Genomic DNA, 12,058 nt, shown 5'->3' on the forward strand with positions numbered 1-12,058 from the left:
ATTACATATAGTATGACATAGAACAAATTGATTAATATTATATACATGTGCAAAATACATATAATACCAACTACATTTGTATTACAGAAGCGAAGCACAGAAACACTATAAAGGCAAACCAGAAAATGATTCACTGATTGCAAGTTTCAGCAAAACATAAACAACAATAACAACAACAACAGAATGAAAAGCATAAAGCAAAAGCATGGGAATCATGCAAGAATAAGCTACTAGTTTCAAGAGGATAAGCGATAATACAATCATGATGATAATTTCTTTTAACGGACAACTTAGCATAAAAACATAGCAAGCACAAACATTATTGTAAACTCTACCGATGCTGTGTGAACACAATTAACCATGCTAACAAACAATGCACTTGCAGTCCCAGCCACTCTAATTTGAGATGATGTTTCTTAATTGGTTGATGTTAGATCAGGTCCTGAAATGGTCTGGCAGTGAGCTCTACAGCACTTTGTGCTGCATTCTTGAATATTTTTTACCGTAATCTGTTTCTTCTTAGAATATCTTAAGTTAATATGTGTTCTTTTTGACAAGGTCAGATAAAACCGATGGAGCAATTTTCGATTACACCTCTGATCTTTCGAGTCAGAGTCCGCATTCTACGCAAGTAGGCATATTTGCTTAAACAAGTAATTCAGTTAAAAGGATGAATAATCATCATATTCAAATCTATGAACTCACTCCTGAAACTTTTCATTTTCTTAGTGTATTTCTCAGTACAAAAGTGCCAGCCTAGTGAACAAAATTTAAAATTTGACATTACAAAAGTATAAAAGATAGTAAATTTCTCTCTATATATATACATTTAATATATTGCTAATGTGTTGACCTATTCTTGTAAGAATTTTGACTTGCTGTGTAGCCTTCTTACTTTGTAAATATTAATAATGTGGTTATCAAACTTCGTCTTGCAGTCAATGTACACTTCTTACAGTTTAAAAACTTCATAACAAGAAATGTGTGTGCTTCCAGAATTGAAAACAGGATAACTGCTAGTAGTTTTCTTGTCAACAGCAATAGCCTGAAATTTGTCAGGATTGGCATGCAAGCAGTTAACTTGGAGCCAGTCAACAAGAATCTTGCTTTCATCTTGTAGCACCTTAAACAGTTTGTTAAACTGAGGAGAGTGGTAGGGAGATGGTGTTATCAACTGCAAAATTAAATGGGGTGCCTCCTTCTACATAATAGAAACAATCATTGGTAAAAACATTAAAAATAAAAGGCCATAAAATAGATCCTTGAGGAACACCATTTTGATTGTCTTCCAGGGGCCTGACTATATTTCCTGTATTAATTTGTTAATTTATTTCAGTCAAATAATTTAAGACCCTAACAATTTGGTTGAGTTGTCAGAAATTCCATATATGCAGACAGTTTTTGAAGTAAAATTTTATGAGGTGGGCAGTCAAATGCTTCAGACAAGTCCATGAGGATGGCAACAATTTATTTAGTATTATCTAAAGCAAGATTCCATTATATCAGTGTAGTTTCGCAACCATGGTTCCTTCTAAAAGCAAATAAAAAGTTATCAAAAATATTACTAAAATATGCAGACATTTGCTCAATTTAGTTTTGTTTTTTCAATGTTGATTTGCTCAATTAATACGTTCTCATATATTTTGAAACGAATAGGCAAGATGCTGACTGGTCTGTATAGTTACATGTATACAGAAGTTCTTTTTTCTTACATATTAGAGTAACTTGTGCCTGTTAAAATATGTTTTTGAGAGAATATACAATGCAGTACTTGTTGATGTATTAATTAACGAGACAGGTCAAGTGTTGAACAATAGCCTCTTTACCAGCTTTCAACAATTTAACCAATATCTTACAGTAATATTCTTCGGGTCAAATTTGTTTATTATTTTTAAAATGGTGATATCATCCGAAGTTTTAACATCAAATTGTTGAAAAGTTAAAGCACTCTTCTTGCATTGAATTTTCGACATACTAGGGTGATTGTCAGAGCATGCACTCAGCACTCATGACATTACATACAATTGCGACAGTTTCACGATTAATTATTCATTTTTTCTGAAGCCTTATGATCAAGATGTACAATACCACTACAAACTTTAAATGAGAATATTTTGACAAAGTTCAATACTTTTTTCACTTCCTGGTATGCTCACTTTCACTACTAAAATGAATCGATTAGAGATTAAAGGTTATAGAGGGGCCAGTTATAATTACCGGGGCCCGGGAGTTATTTTCGGAAAAACCGGTACAATAACTATTGATCTCGGGTCGAGACAATAAAATGCTACATCCCGGGACCATCACAGCCGGGATCTCGGGATCAGTGAAATGTTAAAATCAACCCTGGGTCGGGACCAATAACGCGAGTCGATAGGTGTTGAAAGGGGAAAGTTTACTATTTAAATATACTAATACGTCAACTAAATGCCCTCCGTACAGAACAGAACAGAAATATAGCTCAGTATGAATAAAATTCGAATATTGGTTATTTTCGCGAATATTAGATGTCTGACTTATAAATGAAAATAAGTTTGATTTTTCCCGAAAACATCATTAGTTTTTAATGAATTGATTGCCTTCGTAGTAAAAATGAAATTTATCATTTTCGAATATAGGTGATATTAAGATGATAGTCATTCAGCTGTTCTTAAAGACTGTGTCGAAGATAAGACTTTTTTGGCAAAAAATAAGAGTATTTTGAGCGACAATAGGCATAAACTATTGCAAAATATTATTATATATATTTTTATATATTTTTTTTATTTTAAAAGAGAGTTAAGTTTAAAATTGATGAATACATATCTTTTTGGAGTGGGGGGACAAGACATAGATTTAAACACTCACTTTAAACAACTTACATTGTGTCCAAAAGTTGAAAGTGTAGCGTCGGTGAATATAAGGTTATTTTCGCGAAAATAACATCGCTGGTGAAAATAAGCTTACCAGTTTTTGCGCCCGCCCATATAAGGATAGGTGAAAAAAAGATAAACATGGTTAGTTTATAAAAGTGAGATAGCATATATTTTAAACTTTCCATTACTAGTTACGTGAATTATTAACATATTTTTGTTTAAATTTGGCAATTCAATAAAAATGAACTCATTGTACCCAAGTTATACAAGTAGTGACATTAATTCAATGTCTATATTCAATACTTTTTATATACAGTCGAACCTAGTTTGCTCGAACTCGCTTGGCTCGAATTCCTGTTTGGCTCGATCTGGAATTAAAAGACCAATTTCTATATACTGAATGTATCAATTCCGTCTGGCTCAAACTTTTCGACGATCGAAGTATTTTCGCTGGTCCCTGGGAGTTCGAGCCAACGAGTTTCGACTGTATTTACACTACATACGTAATTCAACTGAACACTCGATGATATTGGTATCAAGAAAATAAGACTTGTCGAAAATGAGTTTTATGGTGGAAATAAGAATTTTTGGGAACAAGTTAGATAAGTGGCGAAAATAAAATGTTTAGCATAAATACAGGAAAACATAGAAAATGGTGAAACGTTTAATGGCTTGAATAAAAATGTTTTTAGTATTATTCTGCATTAGACTTAACAAAATTAAGTGTTGTTATATTTTTATTTTAATTATCCAAATAATTTAACAAAGAATAAAAAAGTATAAATTCTAACATCCGAGACTATGATTAACAATTAACACTTCAAAGTGTGCCACCGCTGTCATCTGTCAACTGCTGTCAGGCGTGTCTGTTATCGCTTTTATGAGGCCGCTATTGATTATTTATTATCTAAATATTCTTCTGTTTTTGATCAACACAACCTGAAGGAGGTTGTTTTATGTTTAATTTTAAACATCGTTGATGCATTTCTAGCGCCAACCAAGAACGAGACAAAGCAGCAAATTATTTTCTCGATCGATTGTTCAGCATTCAAACAGGTATTGTATTTGTGTCCTGATTTATTTTCTATTTGCATTATTTTTCACATATTTTTCAAGGATACTTAGTTTTATTAGCCTTTTTCTACAAACCCAAGTCTTCCGTAAACTGTGGTCGTGACAGCAGCCACAATTATACAAAATATAACACAAACGTATATTAATTTATGAAACGTGTCCGGTGACATGGTTTGAATCTCGTTTGCTTAACTTTTATTTTCTGCATCAAACGAATATCTGTCATTATTTAGGTTGCATGCTTATATTGACGTATTGACGTGACATCTCCCAAAATTATACGAAATGTTTCACAGATAAAAAGTTTAAAATTTATGATATTATCATTAGGGGTGTAACGGTTCTCGGCGGTACGGGGAGTAGCATGCTTATCTTGACGGATGGTAGTAAAAATCGACAACGTCCCATTCGGTTCAGTTCGTATTTTGACATAACCAATATGCTTTTGTTACCTCAATTCTGATTGATTCAGTGTCGACTTTCAACCAATTAAACGCGTCATAATAACATGATTTAGGTAGTGTTTTCAAAATGGCTGAACAGCACTGCGATCAAGTATCAAAGAAAGTATTTTTAGGAATAACTTCTTCTTTGCATGCAAGTGAGTGTGTATTTTCAACTGCGGGTGAGTTTGTCACCATGCAAAGTCCTACTTTAAGCTCTGAAAATGTCGATATCTTGTGATTCTTTAAAAAAAAGAGACTAACTGTTTAACGATGAAAGCTACTAATTAATTTAAAAGAAAAAACATTTATAAATATTAATATTTTTCATCTGTACCTGTAGCTTTATACACTTGTTGTAGAACAGTATCCGGCAGGAAACGGTAGCTTGCAATTGTCATTTTCTACTTTTTGTGATATGTGTTTATTGTTTTAGCTAAAGCATAATGGAAGGGCGGCCCACACTGCCCTTTTTTGACCCCTACCCGTTGCACCTTTTTACATGCCTTGTCATATTTTCCCTGCCCCCTCGCGCCCTTCTGGCCATTCAGATTATTGTTTATCACAAAGTTACGCCCTAAAAGTATTTCATTTGTCAATGTCGCCTAATCTGTCACAGATCATGCTAAGGCACACGACTGTCTTCACTGCGAATCAGAATATACATAGAGAAGACACTGGTCAAATGATAAAAAGATGCGATAGAAAAAGCAAAGAAATGATGAAAAATGTTGTCAAGCATTAGTAAACAATTGATACTTACAGTGTAAAATCAATGCACACTTTTTAGAACATTGTTTCGTTTGAAGCAGACGGTCATTGTCATTGGCAAGGTGGCGCTAAGAAAATCAGTGTTTCAAAATACAAAAAACGTCATAAAATCTGCAAATTCTCATGTAGGGCTTGGTCAAATGAGTTTGACTGCTCATGCGTAATGACCAATTTGCATGTTTATAAATAACAATTGGTTTTCCCGCAAAACAAGTATCGTCAGTTTTGTATTGTAAAGTTCCGCTGTAGGCAAAAGTGCGTTCATAGTGCAACTTTCTGCTGTAGGCAGAAGTGAATTCATTGTACATTGGTGTACTTGGTTGGTAATTTTATATTTAAATTAAAAAATTAACTGTAGATAAACCACGATTTACGTCAAATAGTTCTTCTTCCACTTTCATCATGCTACAAAAAATGTTTATTTTTAAAAACTAGAATTGAATTAGACTAAATATCATTTCAATTTTTGATATTATAGCATTATTGTTTGTACAATGTAGCAAGCTAAACCTGCCGAAGGGATCTGTTAATTTACAAATACAAGTTATTCATGGCATTGAGTTTGACTGCTGCTAATGGACACAGTTGATCGTTAATCACTTGTCACTTCTGACGTTTATTATGTTTATTACCATGTGTTGTAAATATACTTTAATTGAATAAACAAACATTCAGCTATTCTTATCTTCAGATTCTGGACTACCAACTCTTGTATTGAAATTCTTTTAGTTCAAAATTGGAACGAACTTGCTAACTTATGGTCATAAACGACTTCTCACCGGAGCTCCGGTCAATTGAAAGCCCTGTTTAGAAAAAATATATTCTGTCTCCAATTCGGTTTTCCCAGGACTCCTGACAAAAAAGTATGGTCGGTTGGTTGACCAGAAAAAAAAGACCTTTCTTTAGGCCTAATATCAGGTCTTTAATTGCTGTGTGTTGTTATTATCATGATTTTGTACGGAAATGGTCTGATCCGGCCAATCTTTTATACCAGTATTTGTGCAAAAAGCTACAGAAACAAGCTCAGTAGCAAAAAGTTAAAACATAAACCCCGTTTAAAGGCACTGAGTAAACGCCAAAGACATATAACATAAAATCACAAACAAGAAACATGAAAGAACAGCACAAAACACCACAAGCAGATTGAAATTCTGAAGGCATCCGAATGATTTCTATGGAAATTTCCGGTCCGGCCAGTCTTTTATACCCAACCTTACATATTATTCTTAGATAATATACGTTTAAAACATGATTCTTCTTATCCCTGAAAGTCTAAGCAGATTGCTGTTAAACTGACAAGTTGTTAATATTTGCAGGGTTTGGCGTGTTTGCCATGGAAGAGCATATCAAAGGGAGTTTTCTGCTGGAGTATGTGGTGAAGAGGTTGACTGAAGAGAAAGTACAGAGGCGTGAGATCAAACATGCAGAGATCAAGACATTCTATTATTCCAACAATAGACAAAAACTGTGGTATGTTTATTGGCCTTTGCACCAATAGTACCCTATATTGATAAATACAGGGCAAATTTTGTATTAAAACCCTCATAATTCCTAATACTATTATGCACCAGTCAATGGTATACCGGATATCTGGGGGGATATGGACTGTGTTTTGATCTCAAGGTGGCCCCACAGTGTCGAGGGAATGGGGTGGTTTTGTTTTCGCGACAAAAATAGAGGGGAACGGGCCTTACCTAGAATGTCCCCACTGTGTGGGGGCATTTGGTGGGGATTTTACCAGCAGTTTGGTCATGCAGGGCGGGGAATTTACCCAAAATTCCTGGGATTGGCCCGACCAAAATGCAAAGTCCCCGCTATTCCCTAGACCTGAGGGTCGGGGGTTACAATTGACTGGTCCATTATACGCAGAGTGTATCTCAAAAGCTGACATGAAATGTAGGAATGTCTAATGAAAATGATAATATGAAACTTGCCATGTCATTAACTGTTTATTAAATAATATTGTCTACCTAATACTGGTTTTGTATATTGATAAGTAAAAACATATATTATTTTTGTTTTCTAGTCTGAAGAACCCACCCTTGGAGAGGTTGTGCTGTGCCTCAGATGCCAGATTTGACAGAGATGGCGTCTGTACAGGTAAAATTATCAGTTGATTATTGCATCATTGTTATAAAAATACAATTCCAGTAGTGGTCTTGTTCTGTCTGAATCAATTATAAAATGGCAGTCTGCCTAAATCTTCAATGAATAATGTTGGAAATATATGTGTCTACCCAATACTTTTTATGAAGATATATATATATAATTTAAACATTTATATTTTTGCTTTCTATTCTATAGAAACCACCCTTGTTGAGGTTAGGCTGTGCACCAGATGCCAGATTTGACAGAAATGGAGTCTGTACAGGTACATGTATAATTATAAGTTGATTTTTTGCATCATTGTTATAAATATATAGACTTCCAGTAATGGTATTGTTATATCTGAATTAGTCATAAAATGGCAGTCTGCCCAAATTTAAAATGTATAATGTTAGAAATATATGTGTCTACCTAATACTTGTTTTGTATATTGATAAGTAAGACATATATTCTTTTTGTTTTTCTAGTCTGAAGAAACCACACCCTTGTTGAGGTTAGGCTGTGCCCCAGATGCCAGATTTGACAGAGATGGAATCTGTACAGGTAAGATTATAAGATGATTATTTGCATCATTGATATAGATAAAGACTTCAAGAAGTGGTATTGTTATATCTGAATTAGTAATAAAATGGCAGTCTGCCTAAATCTTAAATACCTAATACTTGTAGGTTTTAAAACTTGATCTTGTATCACTATTAAGTCACAGAACGTGTTGTTATTCATGTTATTATATGGATATAGGTCTTAAATATGTAAACTAAGTATTTTGACACTCTCATTTCAGGCAAGAATGATTTGGAGATACATCTGAAGAAGTACATCTGACATTGGATGGACAGCATTTCAGCTCACCACTAAAAGTTTCTATGAAAAAGAGCTTTTGTTTCTATGTTTGGTGGAAATGTATGGATAAATGTTTTACTGAATATTTTAGGTTATGTGACATATTTTAATCAAATACATTATAACCAAAATAAACCTTATACAAGGGTTACCCTAACCAAACTTGTTGGGGCTGGATTGAACTTGTCTATTTGACTTTATTATTCAAATATAACGTTTTGTGCACACAATTCTACAAAACTCTCAACACAAATTTAAAAAATCTTACTCTGCAACGTTTGTACTGTGGGTTGTCTTTATTCTATACATGTAATGGTAAAGTTTGGTTGTGCTACTCCTCATTCTCTGTTGGGGGATTCACTTGGACTAATCAGTTATGACATGTTTCCTGTGTGATTGTCTATTTTTAATGACTTCATCTCGGATAGAAAAATCACACTGTTTATCTTATCCTGTGTCCAAGCAGTGTGAGTGTGGTATTTTTATACATGAGATAGCTATAGCTTCCTTTGAAAAATCATGTTCAACTACATGAAACTTCTATGTTTTACACTATTTTATATGTCAACAAGTTGATTGTTATATAATGAAAACTGGGTCCTGTTTCATTAAAGAATTGTGTTTGTTTTTACAATGTACATAATATATAATACATAAGCAGGAAACTGTATAATCATCAAAGATCTCACTAAACTTTCTTTGTCTGATGTATATTTTCACCTAAATTACTAACTTAAGGTTATTTCAAACAAAATGTTGAGAAAAATAAAACAACATTTTTAAGAAAAAGAATTCATAAATAATGTTTAAAAAAACAATGTTATTTACATAGATACAGGAAAACTTAATTTCAATGTATGTCTGACAGGCATTTTATTGAGATCAGTCAAGATGTATGCTGTTCAATGTCTTGTTCGTTGGCAAACTTTCATGCATACTTTTTTGTAAGAAATATAAAGATAGTCATATGCCATGTGTGTAATAATATCACCATTTCATAAGCTATTAAAAATGTAAAAAATGTTGATATGTATTGTGTTTTCATAGAACTGAGATATTTATAAGTGATGTTCTAAGTAATTAAAATGAATATGATACACAAGTATAAGCTTTTTATTGATAACCCCACCATTTGGTGGTTATGACTTTAAAACAATCACTTTGTCTGAACTTTGGTATTTTTAGAGAAGTAATCCTTTCACTATTCCTGTAGCATATGTTATAAATAAATATGATATAGGAGCATTGATTAAATTGCTACCTTCTCGTAGACAATGGGTGTTCTATTTGATAAACTTTTGTCTCAGAATCAGCTGACTTTGTCACCAGTGCCATCAACTCAGGCATACTAGATAATTCACAAAATAACTGTATAACGTACGTTTCTCCACGGACGTATTACAGTGCATTTGTCCGTGTCATTATCAAGGATAGTTGACTTGAGTCAAGTTTGATCTTGTTATAGATTTGCGAAACCGCTTAAGATGTGCAAGCAATCCGACATCGCTATGACTATTCGCGTAGAAGTAATACAATTCTGGCGGGAGTACACGAGTTGCACGAGCAGCTTATGTTTTTCCCACCGTTGTATAGTTTAGACTCACAAGAATTGTTCCAACAAAGTCGAATTACTGTTTTCTCTCAATGTGCCAAATACATCGTGTAACTAACATGCGCAAGATTATGATGGCCCTTAAGATTTTTTTTTATAAAGAGTGGACATATGATTTTACAATCCATGTGCTATTTAACGTGACTTATATAATTTTTATGACCATATGTCACGTGCAATCACGAAAATAATATTGCAAAAACTACAATTATTAAAACAAAGGATCAAAATCGAAGTTTGATTGGCGACCAAGTGACACCGACGGTCGGGATAGAAATAACGACGACGTGATATGTATTTAAGATTTGAAATGGGAATAAATGGAGACAACTTGATAAGCTAGGTCGAGGGAAAGTTTATAGTAGAAATTGGAAAGGAAGTAACTTCAAAAGGTGATATGTCAGCGACAATACTTTTTGTATAAATAGTAACCGTTTACAAAGTCGGTGGGACACAATTAGCTCGACTTGCATTTGGATTAATATTTGTATGAAAGAAGACACAATAGTTATTAACGGATTGTTATCGATTACGTTATGACGCTGTCACACTTTAACGTATAGAAGTAACGTATCTCGACGAATGTGAGTTTTACCAACACTTTGGTGTACGTTTATAAACATTACGGGTATGTTTGGTATACGATGGCTTTAAACGCGAAAAGCACGCTGGTAAAAGCTGACATAGTTGTAATACGCTGAGGCCGAAACATTGTTTTTATTGCTGGCACAAACTGGGCGTGTGCCGACGTCCTTACGTTAGCCATACGCTAAGTACGTTTGAGGTAGGTTATCTTACGTCGGAATACGTTGGCATCAAGGTGTATCGTACAGCTAACCAATTGATAACCTAACTTACTTCTAACCTATATCGCACGTATATACAAAGCATAGTGAAGCATTTAGACCTATATCTGACGATGAAGTAACCTACTGAACGTGTTTCTTCTGTAAAACTAGCGTATTGTTGACGTTTAACCCTGTATGCAATGGGGCCTGTGAGTAGCTCACCTTTACTTCTTCATCTGTCATCAATATACATTCTCGTTCATAGATGTTTGACAATGATAAATCAACGTTGTTAGCAAAGCGTCACCGCTCTGGTGTACGAGAATTTCGATGTAGATATCGGCGCCGTATTTTTGCAGAATGTCACGAGATCGCCGGCAACACGCCGAATACGCTGCGCATACGTTTCCCGTAAGTTAATCATACGTTGGGCATAGGTCAAGAACGCTGGACATACGCTGGCCATACGCTGTGATACGCTATTATGAGTTATTTATGAGTAAGTGATAGGTTTATTACGGATTGGACGTACGACGTGATTTATTCCATACGCTAGGTATACGTTTCTCTAATACGTCATACTATGACAGCACCATGGGCAATCAACTGTGTCAGGTGTATTTATATTTTATAACGATGATGAGATTGGACATTGTCAACAACGGCAATGGGAAGCATTGGATAATTGGATTATTGGAATAATATGTACCAGCAGCAAAACGGTATCAAAATTTTATCAGAAAAAGAAAGAACAACGTTTAAGTTGTTTAAAAAAAGTACAACATTTACACATAAGTCACATATCATTTTCATGTATGTTTTATTTCTATTTAGAGTATTTTTTTATTCTGAGAGAAGACACTCAACTATATAAATCCGCAAAGCGCATGAAACTCCGGGGGCCCCCGCCACTCCCTGGACTCATAGCCGGGCCTTTGTCCTGAACCAACAAAAACCCTAGTGGCTCAAAGACTCATACTTTTACTACATGATCTTCAGCTTATTTTCAGGATTAAAATTATAGTCGTAGTAGAACCACTGAAACAATAAATGGTTGAATCATGTAGGTTACTTAAAAGATGAAAGAAAATCAGTAAGGACATGCAAAATGGTAAAGGTAAATGAGCTTGCATCATTACATCATAATCGAAATCAGTTCGGATACATTCAAGAAAATACAATGAAACCAATCAGGTGGATGTTAACGACAACGTGTAACTTAAAATGTTCACGTAATTGCCACCGCTAGATATTTGTGTTCCATAATGTTCCTATGCTGATAATTTGTCTATGCTGAATTGAAGTTTGTCAAGGAGTGCTCGCGCCTATTGAGTACATTATTGCTTGATCCAAAGTCTTGGAGCGTGAGACGGACTTTGACTCACACTAATATAAACGACTATGTAGACTATTGGTTCTTTTACTAATTCTTTATCATTCAATATGTCTAAAAAAAGCTTTCGAACGTCCATTATTTGGATGTTTTCCTTATACATACGTATAAATCAAACTGAACCCTGAAACAAACTGAAAAACAAAACTGTTTGTATATGTCTGCCTTTTGAC

The 12,058-nt window shown here is 34.2% G+C and overlaps 2 protein-coding genes across 5 annotated transcripts in view; one reads left to right on the top strand and one right to left on the bottom strand.

The window, feature by feature from the left end:
• The window catches only part of LOC128233439 (transient receptor potential cation channel subfamily M member 2-like), a 54,686-nt gene extending 52,502 nt beyond the window's left edge, over window positions 1-2,184 (bottom strand). For 3 of the 4 annotated variants that reach the window (XR_008260686.1, XM_052947116.1, XM_052947118.1), the window contains exon 1: window positions 2,132-2,146. The gene's annotated coding sequence lies outside the window, so the exon portion shown is untranslated. Of the gene's footprint in view, window positions 1-2,131 lie in introns of all 4 variants that reach the window. The other variant, XM_052947117.1, reaches the window with a different exon arrangement.
• A 2,267-nt stretch (window positions 2,185-4,451) lies between these two features.
• LOC128236142 (uncharacterized) lies at window positions 4,452-7,730 on the top strand. Its single transcript, XM_052951009.1, has 5 exons — window positions 4,452-4,554; window positions 6,460-6,613; window positions 7,170-7,243; window positions 7,448-7,514; window positions 7,717-7,730. Exons 1-4 carry the CDS (start codon window positions 4,461-4,463, stop codon window positions 7,492-7,494), a joined length of 369 nt encoding a protein of 122 aa, XP_052806969.1. The 5' UTR covers window positions 4,452-4,460; the 3' UTR covers window positions 7,495-7,514; window positions 7,717-7,730.
• Window positions 7,731-12,058: the final 4,328 nt, after the last annotated feature.

Source organism: Mya arenaria, chromosome 5, assembly GCF_026914265.1.
Source record: "Mya arenaria isolate MELC-2E11 chromosome 5, ASM2691426v1".
Taxonomy (NCBI): Eukaryota; Metazoa; Mollusca; class Bivalvia; order Myida; family Myidae; genus Mya; species Mya arenaria.

What these genes read in the sequence shown, in the direction of transcription:
- LOC128236142 (XM_052951009.1), top strand. Translation starts at nt 4,461, where the DNA reads ATGGCTGAACAGCACTGCGATCAAGTATCAAAGAAAGTATTTTTAGGA. An exon ending in GTGTGTATTTTCAACTGCGG is followed by an intron (nt 4,555 to 6,459) that starts GTGAGTTTGTCA and finishes TAATATTTGCAG; the next exon opens with GGTTTGGCGTGTTTGCCATG. An exon ending in AACAATAGACAAAAACTGTG is followed by an intron (nt 6,614 to 7,169) that starts GTATGTTTATTG and finishes TTTGTTTTCTAG; the next exon opens with TCTGAAGAACCCACCCTTGG.